At 34.4% G+C, this 19764-nt stretch overlaps 1 protein-coding gene across 5 annotated transcripts in view; it reads right to left on the bottom strand.

The window, feature by feature from the left end:
- Positions 1-16266, bottom strand: part of LOC121375259 (protein Fe65 homolog) — a 127967-nt gene extending 111701 nt beyond the window's left edge. For 3 of the 5 annotated variants that reach the window (XM_041502626.1, XM_041502625.1, XM_041502629.1), the window contains exons 1-2: positions 16152-16266; positions 2849-2974 (exon numbers count right to left, since the gene is read on the bottom strand). In XM_041502626.1, coding sequence (XP_041358560.1) covers positions 2849-2879 — 31 coding nt within the window. In that variant the 5' untranslated portion in view covers positions 2880-2974; positions 16152-16266. Of the gene's footprint in view, positions 1-2848; positions 2975-6947; positions 7120-16151 lie in introns of those variants that run through there. The other 2 variants (XM_041502628.1, XM_041502627.1) reach the window with 2 other exon arrangements.
- Positions 16267-19764: the final 3498 nt, after the last annotated feature.

Genomic DNA, 19764 nt, shown 5'->3' with positions numbered 1-19764 from the left:
AGATCCCTCTTAAAATCGGACATCTGTCTTGGTCCCAAGGGTGTCCGGTTTAGAGGGGTTTCACTGTACTTAGTTCATTGCATACCTTAAAATTTTAGAAACCTCCCCCATTCCTTAGCAGGTTCCATCATATTATAAATGTCTAATGATGAAACCGGATAAAACAGCTGATGTCACAACAATGTAAGATACCATATGATTTGATTTTTGTCAAGCTATTTTTATCGATTCTGTTACAAAAACAAATTATCAGAAATAAAAACTTTAATTGTGATAAAAAAAATCTTCAAAGACTGATTCTTTTTTTTTTTTTTTTTTTTTTTAAACAACACATACTAACTCTGAATAATTACAAAATTATTTTTATTATAAATGGAATTAAAGTCTTTGTAAATTAACAGTAAATTTGTAAATGTATTTGTAAACTGCTAAATCAGGCAACACCTAAAAGATCTGACCACATATACATACATGTAGATATATTCTATTATTATTAAAAGTCTTATGCAATTTGATCAGTTGATACCATTTTAAAATTCATTGTGTAATTTAATGTGTTGCAACAAGCATACAACTTTTCTTATTCTCTACAACTTGGGCTAGCTCTGGCACTCGCCAATTGCAAATTTTAAAAAGAAATGTTGAACTTTATTTTAATCTGGCGAAATATTATTATATTTAATTAATAAAACAGTTAAATGTGTTTGCTATTATATATAATGGGTGCAGCCATTTTGTACCATCCCAGTGAATATGCCCTCTGGCGAGCCAGTGGTTACATAATATTTAACGTATTATGTCAGGATTTAGTCTTAGAACTGAAGAAACAAACATACCTGAGTTTTGTTCAATGTTCTGTAACAATATCCATCCCAGTTATCCAGCAATAAGTATATACATGTATATATTACTTTTACAATACAAAATAAACCACCATTGTTGAAGTATTGAAATAACTGTATCATGTTTTGTCCAGGCATTAACCTACGTACTGAAATGATAAACGGTGTGTTTTCTTAGTTAAATGGTCTATACTTTCAGTGGCCTCCACCTGTGGTTCCTGATTGGCAGGTGTATATTTGGTTGGTAGACAAGCCATTAATTATTGCCATCTAGGCACAAAATTACATACCAGCGGTATTATATTAACATCACAGGGTATTGTGGGATAACCTGCCACCCCTAAAATGGTAATGGACAGTATCAGCCGTCATGCTTTATTACTGTAAATAATTCTGTAAAACCCTTGATTAAGTAGACTTTCTCATCTAAAATTTCAGAACTGACAAATTACGTAGTCCCAATGAAAAGAAAATTATTACTTGGGTATCATAAGTGGTAGTTTTTACTCCCACATACCCTACCAATAGGCCTAATAATATGCATTTTTTCCGTTAGATTTTTTAAGAGAGAAAAGTACTATAACCCCATTTCGTTCTATTAATGCAAACTGAAATACATTTAGTTAAATAGTTTATTATACTATCAAGTCATTTATGTTGTTTTACAAGTCAGGTTGATCAAAGAGAAGCACCTTGTCATAAATTACTGCTTTTGTTTACACTGTGCATACAGGAGTTGATTGGAGCTGACATCACTTCGCCCCAAGCTAAAGTACCAGAGGCAATGAAAACTAAACAAAATGGCTGCCCCCAGGTTAGCAGGAATAATCACATTTTTTTTTATTAACTTTAAAATTACACGTTTTTCTTTCTCAAAGTGTCAGTTTGTGTTGATGGTCTGCTTATGTTTCCCTTTAACTTAATTTAAGACTACTCAGTCTTTCAAGACTTTTGATATGAGGGATTTATTGCTTGAAATGGGTTATTTGCTACTACATGTATATTAGCAAGGCATATGATAAGTAGCACTAGGTCAAATATTTTCTGGACGATGTATGCTTCATTACACATGTGCATACTGCAGCTAATTTTGACCATCTTAATAAATTTATAAATAAACTACAAAACATTGGGAGGGGGGATTTTAAATTTTGATAGGCAACAGCTGTTGATCAATTTTTATTTAAGGTTTTAAAAATGAGTTGTGATATCTGTGTCACAGAACAAAACATGTAAACAGCTGGGGAGACTACAGACACACTAACAACCATGAAAGGTGATCTAGAGTTTCTCACATGAACTTCCTGTACATTTTGTAGGACATCGTTACCACTACTTTTAGGAACATAATGCATGCATGCATTTGTTTTTCACTTTCCATTTAGTTACTCCATATTGGTGTTCATACCATTAAAATGACAAAATAAAGACTGCCAGAAGTTAAATGTTTTGGGTCAGATCAGTTTAAGATTAGTTGTACTGTGAAAAACTGACCTTAGACATTACAATATGCATGTATAATGTAAAGTAAATTCATACAAATACAGACACCAGGGCCCTGTTCCACGAAACGATCTTAGTCCTAAGATCAACATAAGTGCATAGGGTAATCTTAGGGCTAAGATCACTTCGTGGAACGGGGCCCAGAGCTTCTAGAAATTTTATAAAAATCACTAGCCATGGGATCAGTAATTTTAAAAATTTACTAGCCATGATTAAAAATTCACTAGCCCTACTTTCAAGTAGATACAATTTTACTCATAGTAATAATCAGATATGTCACCAAAAGAGGAAGATAGAGCCTAAAAAAATATTAGATTTGGGGAGAGGATATTCATATTTACTAAATAAACTTAAATACAGCATTTGACAACTTCTTCTTTTTTTCACTAGCCGTCGGGCATAGCAGTAGTAGCTATTTTCTAGCCCATCATTGAATATCACTAGCTACGGGAGTGGGGCTAGCATAATCTAGAAGCCCTGCTCAGACACACATGGACACTTACCGTCAGTGGGTGAAGTGGGTGTTTCAGCCATGGCTGTGTTGAATGTCTGAACTCGGTCTCTCTCTTTCTCCCCTGCTAGATTCTCATCTCACATATTACTACAACACAGCCAGTCAGAACTGAAAACTAAAACAAACAACAAAAACTTCACAAATGTTTTCATAATTATACATGTAGCTGTTTAAACAAAACATGAATTTGGATAAATGTGAAATGATGATGTCAGAGAACTATGTCATAACATCCTGTGGTGGACACATCTGCCAGGAAATTCGGAGAATGTGCCCAAGACAGACATGCATGAACCTTCAGTGGATGAAAGCATGTGTCAAATAATTGATTGATTGTCACGAGATAATTTGCACTTGCTTTCATTAGTTGGCTGTCTGAGCGTATGACGAAGAAGAAGAAAGATTAGTTGGCTAAATATATGTATGTTATGACGCTTGTTTTTTTAATTTCTAACGTAAAATGTTTATTTCCAAATACAAAAGCCTGTCTGCTGATGTAATGTCATCATTATATTTGTTCTTAGTATTATTGAGCATGTACAAGGATTCTTCAGTTTTAATTACAGTAAAATACACGTAGAACGAACATGCTTAGAACGAACTGCTGCATAAAACGAACTGATCATAAACTCCCATTTTATATCTCCCTATACTTTAATAACCAACTTATGCAAAAGTGTACAACAAACTACTGCTATAACGAACTAACTATCATGGTCCTTCTGGTTCGTTGTAAGAGTACTTTACTGTATAAGGATTGTCCGTTTTAATGTTTTTAGATTCCCTGGGGCATGAACCAAAAAACTCAAACAGGCCCATCTTTTGTATGAACTGTTTGCATGTTTTTTGTTGGTCTTTTTAGTTCATACTTCGATAAATCTACATATTAGTGAAATAAATGTTTATAAACAGCAACTGCTATGTATTTAATATGTGACATACATGTACATGCACAAGGCCAGCTCTGATAGTTGCTAAATTCGCCAATCTTAAAAGCAATTGGTGTATTTTATTTTAAGTTGGCGAAATAATTTTACTACATTTTATTAGAAAATAACTGGTTTTCTGCCTTTTTTTTAAGCTTAATAGATAATTTGGCGAAACTCTGTGTTAATGCAGAGCTGGCACTGATGCAGATTCATACATATTAAGAAGTGTTTCAGAAATGACCATACACAAAACTAAATTTTAATTAAACTAAATATGCATAAAAATGCATCAGATGCTTCAGGCATAAACTATTAATCACCTAGCCGCCTGTTCCAATCCCCCCTCCCCAAAAAAGAAGAAAAATAAATATCAAATCAACTGTAATATTGTGCATAGAAGAAAGCTAGCTACTACAAACTACCGGTACTCTTTGTTTGTTTATTTCATAACTAAGTAAAGTAAAATTTGTTATGTTTAACGACATCACTAGAGCACATTGATTTATTAATCATCGGCTATTGGATGTCAAACATTTAATAATTCTGATTCGTGATCATCAGAGGAAATCCGCTACATTTTTCCATTAGCAACAAGGGATCTTTTATATGCACTTACTTTCTGACAGAAAACCCCCACATACCACAGCCTTTGACCAGTTGTAGTGCACTATTTGGAATGGAATAAAAAAACCCAATCAGTTGAATGGATCCACTGAGGTGGCTCGATCCTGTGACACAAGCACCTCAAGCGAGCACTCAACCGACTGAGCTAAATCCCATCCCCTCATAACTAAGAGACAATTACAATTACATGAAGGGGTGGGGGGTGGGGGGGCATAGCTTAGTATTAGGTTGTGATTACACGCGACAGGTTTGACACGTATACTGCAGAGATAATAATGGCCTGATTACTTGTGAACAAATTGACAGGCTACATCAGAAACATAACACTGATATAATACATGTGACACATTTGACAGGATTCAAACTCATGCTCACCAACAGTCATGTCAAACAAGCTATTTTTTGTCTTCTACAATTTACAACATGAATAAAACAGATGTGCCGAAATTAGTATTCTACACAATAACCTGTGTCACTATTTTTCAACGAGGTAACAGCGGTAGAGTGCTTGTGTCAACTGATAAACCAGTCAGTGAAACAAACCAGTTTCCCTCCTATCCTGACCTGTGTCCAACTGGTACATCAAAGGCCATGGTACGGGCTATCATGTCAGTGAGAAATGCTTAGAAAAGATACTTGCTACTACTCAATAGGCATCACCAATATTTATGAAAGCAAGAAACATTTTGTTCAGTATCATGATAAGATACGCTGTATAAGTTTCAGGGATCGTTACACAATTCTAAGATGTTCAAAAGTAGTCGCTAATCAATTTTCAATTGACTAGAAATATCGCTAATCAATTTGTTTTTAAAACAAAATGTTCCTTGGAAAATATAGCAGGTTTCTTGTCTCATTATCCAGACCAAGTGTTTGTAATCAACACGTTAGAAACCAAATACATTGATAATTTAAAATGTTATTACAAACATTCTATAATTTTCCATTCAAACAATCTGTTCCCTTGCCGTTTACAATAACACTGTAAGGGCTGCACAAGTTTCCAAAGTTTCATCAATATTCATCATAAAGTTTATTATGTAAATCACGTTTTAATTTGCAGACCTCCTGACAAGAAGTTAAACAACGAGTTTAAAGTTAAAAGTAGAGAAAACCAAATACATTTTTCCATTAGCAACAACAGACATTTTATACACTATCAGACAGGACAGCATATACCATGGTCTTTGATATATCAGTTGTGGGCACTAGCTTGAAAGGAAAACAACCCAAAAGGTCTACCAAGGGGTTCGATCAAGCAGCTCAAGCACATTCACTATAGACTAAGATAAATTTCATCCCCACCCCCTTAGCCTGAACAAATACAATGATAGCTTTGAAATTTAGATTGAATTTATATGATTTTCACATGCACAAGTTAGGTCTGCAATGAAATTAAGTTGGGTTCAAGCTTGTTCCTGTACTCCTAGCATCCTAGCATCCTAATATGAAAGGTTACTATTTCAATGAACATGTGCATGTATCTAAAAACAAAAACATCTATAAATATAATCAGTTCCAGTTAAAAAAAAAAATAATAAAAAAAAATAACCCAGGATCCACATGAAAATTGATTGTTACTAGTATAGAATATAAAATGTAACCAAAAGAAAACTGTAATACACATACATGTGTTGTTTAATTGTTAGTGTTTATTACATTCTTCCAGTGTCTTAATTACCACTGGGAAAGTTACTTTTAACACCCCAGCACATTGTACAGTCATCATAAGATTCTATTAGCACAGATGAAAGTGACATTGAACAAATAATAGAGAAGACTTTGAAATGTTTTGAAAAGTGGGGCATTCCTGTTAGCTTTTGCAGGAAGAACAAAGACATAAATACAGGGTGTTTCATATTATCTGTTCTTATTCTGTACATTTGTATTTTCTACACACATCAGTATACAATAAATTGGAAAGCATAGCCTTATGGCAGACATAATAACTAAACATTGGTCCTTATAAGAACCTGTAGTTTTTCTTTAGTGGTGACCTATTAGTGCTACAATCTGAATGTGAAAAAAAAATCTGGACGATTTTCCTCTGTATTTAGTGTACATGTATGTAATGGCTCGGGTGGTAAATTTAGACACATTAAAAAGTATTCATATATTCAATACCATGGATAATTTTGTTCAGTATTGTGATGGGTTTGCTACACAAGTTTAAGAAATTGCTACACAATTTTGAAACATTAAACAGCAGTTGCTAATCAATTTTCAATTGACTAGAATTATCACTAATCAAGATTTTGAAAACAAAGTGTTGCTTGAATACATAATTACAAACATCAACATACCATAAGAGAAAAACCCACCCACAGAGTGACCCCCACTCCTGCAATGAGTTACACCCACTCACCCACAGAGTCAGTCCCACCGACACACCCACACATGGAGATAAAAAGGTCACACTGTACATGATTGAAAAAATTATTTCCCAATTTGAGACCATTGTATCTATGATTGATTAATGAGTTCTGGAGAAAAATACCCTATAAAGTGTCCCCGAGCCCGAACACGTACACCTACCCAATGTATGCAAACACTAATGACAGACCGACATTAAGACACTTGAAACACCGTGATGGAGGCAGCCAGCATGACTCAATCATCCGTCTGTTTGTTAACATCTATCCGCTGCTATCTAAATGTCACGACATTGCAGAATATCGGTCTATTGATTAGTGATCAGCATACACAACTTTACACTCGCGAACGTCCTCCAACAAAAACATGCATAATTTCCAATTAGCTGTTTATAGCTGCTGTACAATATATTTTACAACATTATACACATTTTAAGCTGCAGCTATAACAAGAGAACGGAGAGTTTATATAACGATGTCAAGTGATATAGTTTCTCGGATTCCAAAATATCAGTGAAGCTGTCTGGAACAATGCTAATTGTCTACTGACGTAGTGAACAAACTGTAAACCATCTATTTATTGTCATGACATTAAAGGGATAATCAGATCAAATATGAGCCTTATACATGTGTTGAAAAGATCCATATCTGGATCACAAACACAATACTGACAGTTTAACATGAAAAATCACAAACACAATACTGACAGTTTAACAAATAAAAAATCACAAACACATATTGACAGTTTAAAAAATGAAAAATCACTAACACATATTGATAGTTTAACAAATGAAAAATATTAATAAAAAACAAACATGATTATTCCTGCTAACAAGGGACAGGCATTTTGTTTCTTTTTCGCTGCCTCCTGTACTGTAGCTTGGAAGGGAATGCACAGAGTAAACAAATGCAGTAATTTAAGGAATGTCACTTTGCTTTATCTGCCCAATTTGTAAATTAAAATAAATGCCCAGGTAATAAGATAAAGTATTTAAGCAGACATATTTCAATGTGCATTAACAGAACAAATTCGTTTTTTTAATTTCTCTATAAAAATGCATACGAGCAACAACCACCACCCACAATAACCAAGTGATAATTTCCTTTTCTTTGAGACTACTTGTACATGCATGTGATAAGATCAGTTCTGTGATTTTAGATGGGACAGTCTACTTAATCAATAAAATCAGAATTATTCACAATAATAAACCCTGTCAGTAGACAATTTGTTCATCCCATTTTAGGGGTTACAGATTATTTGTTGGAGAAAGTTTTAATTTCTTTGGTCAATATGGTGACACGGGTTATGATCCATTACATGCTAATAACATAAGTGTGAATATTTTCCACATAGCATTAAACAAAACTAATATTAGCAGGGCTTAATTGAGACTGCATCAAAGTTGAGGCGATAAACATTATGCTCAAAATGCATATGCCCAAAATAACCACGCCCAAATTAAAAACAAACATGCTGACCTCAAAATATTTTAAATCAAAACCACTGAAATGTTAAGGTTAATAAGATTAAAATAAATTGAAATGCATGTCTGAATACTGACAACTCTACAGCAGCTCTGAGCTGTTAATGACAGTATTGAACTAAAACAACCTTCTTACAATCAGAAAAGACAAGAGTCCCTGTTGTGCCCGAATTAGTGAGAGCTAAAGCCCTGATTAGACATGTCATGACACATCAGATGTAAAAATGCATCACAATACTGTGATGTTAATAATATCTGTACATATTCTTATGTCCAGGTAACATGGTCACTACCAGACAACTGCAACTAACAACCTGCCGAACATAAATAACAGATGAATTAAAAGCAACTAAAAGAATAGACCAATTAACTACATGTAAGTAAACAGTCAGGTTTTTAAAAGTCATTTTAGTACTGTATACATGCAGGTTTCTCAACTACATGTATACTGCCACTTCATGGACAAAATATGATACATTGTTGGAAAGTTTATGGGACTGAACTGTAAATTAACTATTAAAAATGCAACCATAACTGTAATCAAATGCATATAAATATTGATTAAATTTAAGTTTTAAAATTTATAGTGCTGCAGCTGGCACATTTCAAATATTAAGTTATATATCTACATGTATGGCAACTATGAACTAAACCAAGTACATTTAGTAAACGGGAATTAACAAAGTTATTTTCAAGTTCTACATGTACAGTATGACAACACAATAGGCATACAAAAATTCCACAAGTCTTTTATTAAAGGGACATTCCCGAGTTTGCTGCAATTTTTAAGATGTTATCAACTAACCGAGACTTTTTAACGATTGTAATTACATATTTTTCTGCATAAAATATTAGTGGCTGTATATTAAATGTGTTTCTGACCGTTCTATTTGTACTAGGTTAAATTTCATTTTATTTCCTAAAAACAATTTTTTTCGTACATACGAAATTATTTGAAGACAAAATCCAGTTTGGGCTTCTTACAAATATTGAGATGACCAGAAACACATTGAATATACAGACACTGATATTCTAAACAAGAAAATATATTTAATATGTAAGTTTAATCGTAGAAATATTTTATTAATGGGAAATATCTTACAATGCAGCAAACTCAGGAATGTCCCTTTAAATAAAACACAAATACATTAAATCTTTATAAAAGTGCTTGAGAAAGAAAATTTTATTTAATGACGCACTCAACACATTTTATTTACAGTTATATGGCGTCAGACATATGGTTATGGACCACACAGATATTGAGAGAGGATAACACACTGCTGCCACTTCATGGGCTACTCTTTTTCGATTAGCAGCAAGGGATCTTTTATATGCACCATCCCACAGACAGGGTGGTATATACCATGGCCTTTGATACCAGTCGTGGTGCACTGGCTGGAACGAGAAATAGCCCAATGGGACCATCGACAGGGATCAATCCCACACCAACCGTGCATCGAGCGAGCGCTGTACCACTGGGCTACGTCCCATCCCCTCCCCACCAAAAAAAAGTGCTTGAGTGTCTGTGCCATGCAGGTGCACACCATGGTCTGGACCTGGGGGATGGGGGGCTGAATATAAAAATAGTGAACCCTTTTGTCAACATCTTCCCTGGACACCTACATGTACATGTATAATTATGAATGCCCAATACTGTATTCTGCAGAGAAACTTGTGAATTTTAGGTGTTCAAATATGGCATTTCCACACTTCTGAGCACAATAACAGGGAAAATTTGCAGGGGTGGGGGAGGGAAGATGTGTGCAGAAAATAATCCAGGGTGAGTCTATACTATGGCCAGCAAAATTCCTAGGATGTTCAGTTCATGCTCCCGTGAAAAGGTATATACATACAGTACATACATATATAAAAAATAAAATTTGATTTTAGTATGGGTGGTTCAACACACTCACCCCTCTTCTGCACATGCATCTGTGAGTCCCCAAAACACCCATGTTGAAAAACCTCCTACATGCTTCTTAGTGGCAGCAGTTCTAAATATTCACATTTCACTGAAATTCACCTTCTTTTTTATTATTTTATTTTTATTTTGGTAAATACGTCAAGAGTGAAGAACTGGTTTTAGTGTGCTAAAGATTTAATGGAAATGTTTAATTAAATTAAAATTATTTTTGGCTTTTATATCAGTCACATGTCATCAGTCATTAATTAACCTAATTACATGTACTTGCCAGACATGAAAATTCTACTTGGCATGGGCATCCGGAATTTTGATCACCAGTCTAAGCATCAACCATTTCCTGTTAGTAGTACATTTTTTATTTTATTAAGGTTGACCACATGAATGATCCCTGTATTAGAATGACACCACTCTGTAATGCCCAACAATAAAAATTAATTGGGATCATGACACTTCAAAACTTTCAGTGCAAAACTGTTATTGGAAATGTTGGAACTGAAAATTACTGATTTATCTAACTGTGACTGAACAAAGTACATACATGTACGTATTGTAATTGAACAAATTGTACCATTTACAAAATATTAACATAAACTGAAATTATGGCTAGATTTAGTGTGCACAAAGCAAAAACAATTGTGTTAAAACTTTAAAAAAGAAAAAAAGAAAAAGATCAATCTAATTAAAATTAGCTCCACTATTACATGTGGATCTAACACCAGCCGGTTGGAGCTCATGTCCACCAATCAAAACCTTACTTGCAGAATCCTGCCAGTGATTTAAAAATAATTTGAAAACATTCCGAATTATCCTGAGGGTATACGATATGTTTCGTGTGAATTACGAATGCCTTATTTAGACCAGTAGAACTAATTTTAATCGGATTGCTAACAACACTGCGTAGTCCCCAATGTCCAGGTAACATTTCGTCTGTAAATAATAATTTAAATATTGACCAATCACACTTCGCCTTTTATAACGTTATTTGGGAGCATACAAATTCTAAAAATATCGGGCGAGTCTATTTTAGTGGCCACAGTACAGCGAACCATACCAATACGTACGGGGTGGTTTATCAGTCTTCAATTTTACATTAAAAATTATTTATTTATTTATAAAAAAAACCCAAACTAAATCAGTCTTCAGTTTTACATTACAAATTATTTGTTTTATAAAATAAAACATGTTTTAAGGCATTCGTAATTCACACGAAACATGTCGTATACCCTCAGGATAATTCGGAATGTTTTCAAATTATTTTTAAATCACTGGCAGGATTCTGCAAGTAAGGTTTTGATTGGTGGACATGAGCTCCAACTGGCTGGTGTTAGATCCACATGTAATACTATAGTGGAGCTAATTTTAATTAGATTAGAAAAAAGATGTTATATTTAGTGTATATGAAGCAAAAATAATGGTGTAAAAACTTTTTTGAACAGTCATGACAAAATATAAGAAATAATTTATTTCATTGACAAATCATTTATCGGCACTATTCACAATCGCAAAAAAAAGGTTTATTGTTTTGTTCTTAAAGAAATGCGTAAGCAAGGCTTTTGGACTGGTATGCATATTCAACAATATATAATGCACATTATTGCTTAATATCAACAAGTATATTATTATATTTAATTAATAAAATGGTTAAATGCCCCGGCTATTATATATGACGGGCGCAGCCATTTTGTTCCATTCGAGTAAATACACCATCTACTGAGCTGGTGGTTACGTAATACTTAACACGTAATGTCAGGAATAAGTATCATAACTAGAGAAACAAATCTACTTGGGGTTTTTGCGGGAGATAAAATAGGCATGCATTGTAATGTTCTGTAATATACATCCCAGTAAGCCAGCAATAAGTTTTTCAATACAAAATAAACCACCATTGTCAAAGTGGCTACACAAGTCAAAATAATTATAGTTTTGTCCATGGATGCATTAACCTACATACTGATACGATACACAGTGTTTTCTTAGTTAATGGGTCTATTCTGTTAGTTGCCTCTACCTGTGATTTCTGATTGGCAGGTGTGTATGTGATAAGTAACTAGACGAGCCAATTAATTACCGCTCTCTGGACACAAAAATACATACCGGTATTGTGTAATATTACATGTCATGCCTAAAATGGTAATGGACATGGTTTATTACTGTAAATAGTTCTGTAAAACTATTGATTAAGTAGACTTTCCCATCTAAAATCACAGAACTGACCAATTACGTAGTCCCAAAGAAAAGAAAATTATCACTTGATAATCGTGGGTTGTCATTTTTGCTCCAACATAGCATACCAATAGGCCTAACAGTTGCATTATTTAACTGAGAATAATACTATAACCCCATTTCATTCCGTTAATGCGTTAACTTGAAATATATTTAGTTAAATAGTTTATTATATTATCACGTCATTTATGTTGTCAAGTTGATCAAAGAGAAGTGCCTTGTCGTAAATTACTGCCTTTGTTTACACTGTGCATATAGGAGTTGGTCGGAGCTGACATCACTTCGCCCCAAGCTAGCTGTACCGGATGCCTCGAAAAAAAAAAAAAATGGCTGGCTCCAGTTAGCAAGAATAATCAATTTTTTTTATTAACACTAAAATTATGCATTTTTCATTTGTTAAAGTGTCAGTATGTGTTGGTGGTCCGGGTATGCATCTTTCCAACACATAACGCTCATGTTTTAGTTTACTCTCCCTTTTAACCTTCTGACTACTGCAGGCGAGAAATCTCGCCCGATATCATGCCAGTCGACATACTGTACACTGTATACAGTGCATTCCCCAATTCATATTTCCCGCTGTTTTGCACAAGACATTCACCGGAAACGATTTATTATCAGAAAACAGAAGACAACTTAGCTTCCGCGTCTTTAGGTTTTGTTTTTTTCAATGGAAAATACCTTGGAATTTTTAGTTCAAAAAGGGATTTTTGCTTAACAACAATGGTGGCACGTCATGGTCATTTTCAGGGATTGATAGCTGATTGTGACAGCCAATTTGATAATAAATTTGATTGCTTTACCAACAACAAAAATCACCAAATATTAGGATATGAATCAGGTTTTTTTTTTAAATACTGGTCAGAAAACCAGTGTTATTAGAAATAATGGATATAAATAATGGACAGCTGGCCACAAATTCCTGTAAGTAAAGGCGACTTTTTCTATTTTACCTAATTTTAATCGCCATTAACTGATCAAAAATATCCCAAAAATGAGAAAACTACACAAAAATAATACTTACCGATTCAAACATGAACTTTATTTTATGTACTTATAAAACATTAAGTGAATACATGTGAGTAAAAATTATAAACTAGTACCCATTCAACGTGGTTTTTGTCAAAAATTAATCCAGTAGTCTAAAGGTTAAGGTTGATCACATGAATGATAACTCTTTGTTTTTTAAAACAATATAATTGCCCATTTTAACCAAAAAAAGAAAAAAAAGAAAGACATGTTTTATTTCACGACACTGACCGCGCATCAAGCAAACACTGTAGCACTGGGCTACGTCTCACCCCCCCAAAACATGAAAGCCAGTTTCAGTTTGGGTACATTTTGACCAGCTCCCACTTCCTGTAATGTGCGCATTAGTGATTAATATCAAGTGCAAAAGAAACTCTTGTGACGAGGAAAATAAGCTATACAGATTGAGTCCCTATATAATGGGAATAAAATATTTTGTCAATATTTTGTTAACAGAAGTGAAATTGTGTTAAAAACCAAACAATCAGAGTAAACAGATCTGCGATAAATGCATGAAAAAAGCCAACTTTCGTAAATATCTTATGATTGGAATCATTGATATATTTTTTTAAAAATATACTTGGAATCTGACAATATTTTATCTAAAAAAAAATTAACACAGCTTTGACCTGTCCTTACATTATTAAGTAAAATGTCGGCAATGTCGGCAGCTGTCAAAGTAAGGTAGTAATTCTAAATGAATGCCACCGATTCTGCAGAAATAATAAAATACTATGAGTTAGAAATTTGGCGAAATGTATCTGTAAATAAGATTAACATTGCTGTATAGTTACTTTGTCAATTACTAAAAAGTATATCAAAAACATCACTAATAATCAAAAACATCATGAATTAACCTAGGGTGTGGCCATTACATATCATATCAGGACTCAACACTGTGATTAAAACACTCACATTTGCACTTTTTTTCACAGGTGACTGTTTGTTAAATAGTAGTTAACTGGCGATAAAAAATATTGGGCCTATAGTAAACATAAACAATTTAAACATTCCTATTAATATGCTACTAATTAGTGTGACAGGTTTTGAAACTAATCATGTTTACTTCCTATATTACTTTGCCAAATTCCGGCTTAGATCGTCTGAATTCGTTATAGATTAACTTATTGTTAGTTAGACTTTTTCTTCTTCACCCGAGTATGTGTGGTGTGATATTATGTACTGGAAGTTTAGCTGATGATAGGGTAAAGTGATCATGAATCGGGCAGCTAATTTCCATTTGTATCTTTGGTGCATTAAACGATTACTATACAATAGCTAGTATTCCTTAGTCTTCATGTTGTGTATTTTCTTTTAAATAAACACTTTATTAGTCAAAATATGGAGCAGAATATGACTCGGAAATGTGTACAAAAAAATAATAATAATAATAATCTTGGAGCAACAGCATCAGTATTTAACCAATGTATTTCCATACTCCTGTAATTAAAGCCAAATTCTTCCAAAACGGCATTAGCCAACTCCTCCATGTTGTAACCTCGCATGAGACAACCGCTGTGAGGCAGTTATCTACGTCACAATATAGGTCAGCGAACTTTGGAATATCAGCATCGGAGTTGGCCAAAACGTAGCAGAATGTGAGTGCTGTGTGTATTAGTGATTAATATGTGGATTTTTAAAATCAAGGAACTTGAGAATTATCGATGTAACAGTATTTGACATCAAACATAGGATTGTTGTGGTATTAGAAGGGGAATATTTGACTACCATTTCGTGGGCAGCGATTGCCAAAAAATTACATAGCTTGGTCTCTGACTGTAAGGACTAATAACCTGTCCAAATGTCCATCTAGCTCTCTTACAGTCAGAGTACTCAGGCTATGACTTGCACAAAATGTATGTTTGATCTTTAAACAATTATATATATATATATTTATATATATATATATACTAGTTAAAGGTGGAACATTGCAAATTGGTGCATTGTTAACCAATCAAAATCACTGTTAGATATAAAACAAACTTCCTGAAAAATGCTATACAAAATGTGTGGTTTGCTATGCAAAACTGATTTTGCATAGCAAAATTTGCTATACAATTTTAAATTCATTTCCCGCCCTGTACTCTATTGATTGTGTGTGTATAATACAATACAATACAAGGTACGCACATGACTCGTTCCATTGAGTGGTATTAACCACACACACCCCACACACACTCACAATTTTAATTTTTTCAAAGTTAATATTATGTTAAATATTGGTTATCAGTGAAATTGAAAATTATAGATTAAAGGGCATTAAAATTGTGGCATAAGTTTGACCTGTATCCCCCTTTCAATGGTTAGGGTAGTTTTAGGGATAGGGTTACTTTTTAGAGCCTTTGATATAGAGGGGTACGGGTCGAACTCTTTCCAAAACTGAATTAGAGCAGGAATCTTTCATTCTCTGCCTACCCAATGTTAAGATCATATTTATTATTTAATATTACAATTATCTCTCATGAAGACTCTAATAAGAGTCATTAAATACCTGTCCAAATGTTGGTCTAGTTCTTGAAAGGCAGAGTACTCGGTCTATTTTGGGCTTGTTTTGGTTTTGTGTATTTTTATTGTTACTATTTTATTGCTACTGATGTAATGAATCACATTATACAAGAACACCTGAAGCAACCTCACCTGTCAAAACCCCCAACCCATTCCCCGACTGATCAACCTGTCAAACTGTACGTATTAATTTATCAAACAACACCTGTTATAATCGACAGTAGTATGAAGTCAGTCAAAATATGAGCAACATCACAAGATCTTAGAATGATGTATCTTCGTTTAATGACATAAAAATGCGTTTTATAACACAAATTTATAAATTATGCACCTACCGTCTTTAATCATTGACCGGAAGTACTTCCGCAGAAAACGATTGCCATTGAAATACAGAGAAGGGGATACTATTTTCCTGTGAACTGTTGGGGACATTTTGAGAAAAAATTAGTATGTTTTGGTTGGATACGTTTTGACTTGTATCACAACCGTTTGTATTAGTTACACTAAACAAAAAAATCTCTAATCAAACCTAATTGTAACCAATAACTTCTGCGACTACCACTTTTAATATGCTCCTTAATATCATAGTGAGCTGTTACCATTTAAATGAAATATCACACTTGCTTGGTCTCGGTGGAAAGGAAGTAAGGAAATGGTTTATTTAACCAGACACTCAACACATTTTATTTACGGGTATATGGCGTCAGACATATGGTTAAGGACCACACATATTGAGGGAGGAAACCCGCTGTCGCACTTTATGGGCTACTCTTTTTTATTAGCAGCAAGGGATTTTTTATATGCACCATCCCATAGACAGGATAGCATATACCACGGCCTTTGATGTACCAGTCGTGATGCACTGGCTGGAACGAGAAATAGCCCAATGGACCCACCAACAGGGATCAATTCCAAACTGACCGCGCATCAAGCGAGCGCTTTACCACTGGGGCCTCGGTGGTGTTGTGGTTAAGATATCGGATATAAGGCTGGTAGGTATTAAATTAAGTTCCCTGCCCGGTACCAGCTCTCACCCAGAGCGAGTTTTAACGACTCAGTGGTTACGTGTTAGATCACTACACCGATTTCTCTCTCACTCTAACCACTAACCCTCTGTCCTGGACAGATAGCCCAGATAGCTGAGGTGTGTGCTCAGGACAGCGTGCTTGAACCTTAATTAGATATAAGCGCGAAAACAAGTTGAAATGAATGAATGAATGAATGAATGAATGAATGAATGAATGAATGAATGAATGAATGAATGAGTGAGTGAGTGAGTGAGTGAGTGAATGAATGAATGGATGGATGAATGAACACTTGTTTTGGGTCGTTGACTTAGGCTTGTTGTAATCTCCGAAACACCAGCAATTTGCAACAAAGTCTTGATACACCAGGCAACTCCAAATAAATAGGTTAAAATGCCACTGATCACCCAAAGGGATAGACAATAAAATATTTATAATTTTACAATACATTCGGAAGTATTATAAACAAAAACACAACTGAAAACACATATCTTGGATGTACAATTAATTATCAAGGGAACTTCACTCCTACCCGAACAGCACTTTATAGTAAAGCTAACAAGGCATAGACTATTTAATGGAATTAAGCATCCACCAGCTGTATAGAACAAATTAGTTCATACATTAATAATACCCACCTTATTAAATGATTGTGAAAATTGGGGGATGGGCTGAACAAATTACTAAGTGCAGTCATAACATAAATAGAGAATAATAAATGAATGGCCGCTAGATACCATTTATCTCACAACTCGTTGTAAGATAAATGGTATCTAACGGACACGAATGTATTATTCTATTTCTTACATATCCTCAAAAACCAGTTTTTAAGCAAATTTTAATATCTTTATCAACTAAAAGATATTTTCAACCCTTTGCGCTTGTAGCTGACTTACGCGTAACAGACACATGATTGCCAGGTTAACTATACGGCACAGTGTAATCTATTTCCACCGTGTTTTTTGTCATTTACTTTTGTCCGAATTTAAAAAAAACACTAATCTGGACAACTACATTTATTCATATTAGCTTTATTATCAAACAGCTATACAGGACTGCAAACGAATCACTACCCATTTTTATATGGATTATAGATAATTTTGAAGGTATAATGATGGAAATGCATAGTAAAAAGATTTCAGGTTTGCACATTTTGCAAGAATATCTGTATATTTTTTGCCCGAATACGAGGTTTTGCTCCCATCTTGTACGGTTATGCTTAATCTGTTAGAAAAAGGCGTTCTAAAAATGTTGCCAGAGAATTTAGAATTTGTAAACTATGTCGTAAAGAAATAGAGAGCGAAATCAATTTTATATGCAAATGTCCCTTACTGACAAATACACATAACAACGTTTTACCATACACAATATGTGTGCGTGCGCGCGTGCGTGCGTGTGTGTGTTTGTGTCTGTGTGCGCGCGCGTGTGTGTGTGTGTGTGTGTATGTATATGTGTGTGTGAGGGAGGCAGGGCAGATTGTAGGCTACAGTTATTCATTATAAGTAATGGTTTCATTTCATCCAGTAATTAGTTTTTTTACATGCACTTTCCATTATGAATACAGAAATTGTGTGTATGTGTTGGGGGGGGGGGGGGGTACAGTTATTCATTATAAGTAATTAATTTATTTCATCCAATAATGTTTTACACTTGCATTTGCCATGATGAATTGTACTTGTATAATGCAGGAAGTGTGTGTGTGTGTGTGTGTGTGTGTGTGTGTGCGCGCGCGTATGTATGGGGGATTGTACAATTATTCATCATAAGTAATTATTCATTCCATCCAATAATTTGGCATATAACTGAGGTGCAGAATGCAAAGAATTCCAGTTTAAAAAAGATTCCGGGTAGCACTTAGGCACTTTGCACCGTTGATCTGAGCCCACCATAGTCTAGACTCCCGTGTAAAATGTACAGCACATAAAACTTATTGCACGTATTACTCTAACTAGAGTCTAAGTGTGTAGTCAACAGTAGTCAGATGCAGCTGTTTAAGTTTATGTCACTAGTATTGGATGTTTAGTAAGTAGTATTTTTATAAGTAATAAAATTAACTCAAGAATACAAATTAAAAACAAAATCGCCATATAATTTAATGTTCATTTAAACGTAATAGAAAAATATAATACTGAGTATTTTTCTGTATTAAAATTAATATTATAATAATAACAATAAAAATAAAATAAAAATAGGCTCACAGTAACTGTTTGTTTGCCCACAAGAACCTGCCGCAAAGTGTAAGGCGGTAATTTTGATTTGAAAATGTTTGATTAACACAATAACAGCTGTTGACAACGAGTTCATAATCACAGATTTTAAAGCTGAACTTCAATGCTAAATTCTCCGCCCCACCTCCTGTATAAAATTTGAAATGTCTGTGCAAGGGAAGCTTGGCAAGGCGACTGGGACCATGACGTTTTACTCTCAAGGCAGTTCGCCCCCAGTTCGCCCCCAGTTCGCCCTGTTCGCCCCATGTACCAGTTCTAACCCAAGTTGATTCACCCCCAACTGTTTGCCTGTTCGCCCCCCAACTAGTTGTCAGTTCGCCCCAAACTTTTAATTAGTTCGCCCCCAACTCCCAATTATTTGTTACTTTTAATTTAAACAGTTATTGTATTATTTCTTTAGAGAGGTGTTAAAGTGTGTGTTTGTGGTCGAGTCATTCCTATTATCCTAAGCATTTTTATCACAAGTTGTCATCGCCTATCCGTGGTATAAATAGCAGGCTGTAGTCGTCCTTCTGTTGGTTAACATCGCAGAACGTTTTTGGTGACCGCTGAAGTTGTAGTTTTT

This window comes from Gigantopelta aegis, chromosome 6 (genome assembly GCF_016097555.1).
Source record: "Gigantopelta aegis isolate Gae_Host chromosome 6, Gae_host_genome, whole genome shotgun sequence".
Taxonomy (NCBI): domain Eukaryota; kingdom Metazoa; phylum Mollusca; class Gastropoda; order Neomphalida; family Peltospiridae; genus Gigantopelta; species Gigantopelta aegis.
The sequence above is the reverse complement of the archived record's forward strand: the minus strand, read 5'-3'. Positions and strand labels throughout refer to the sequence as shown.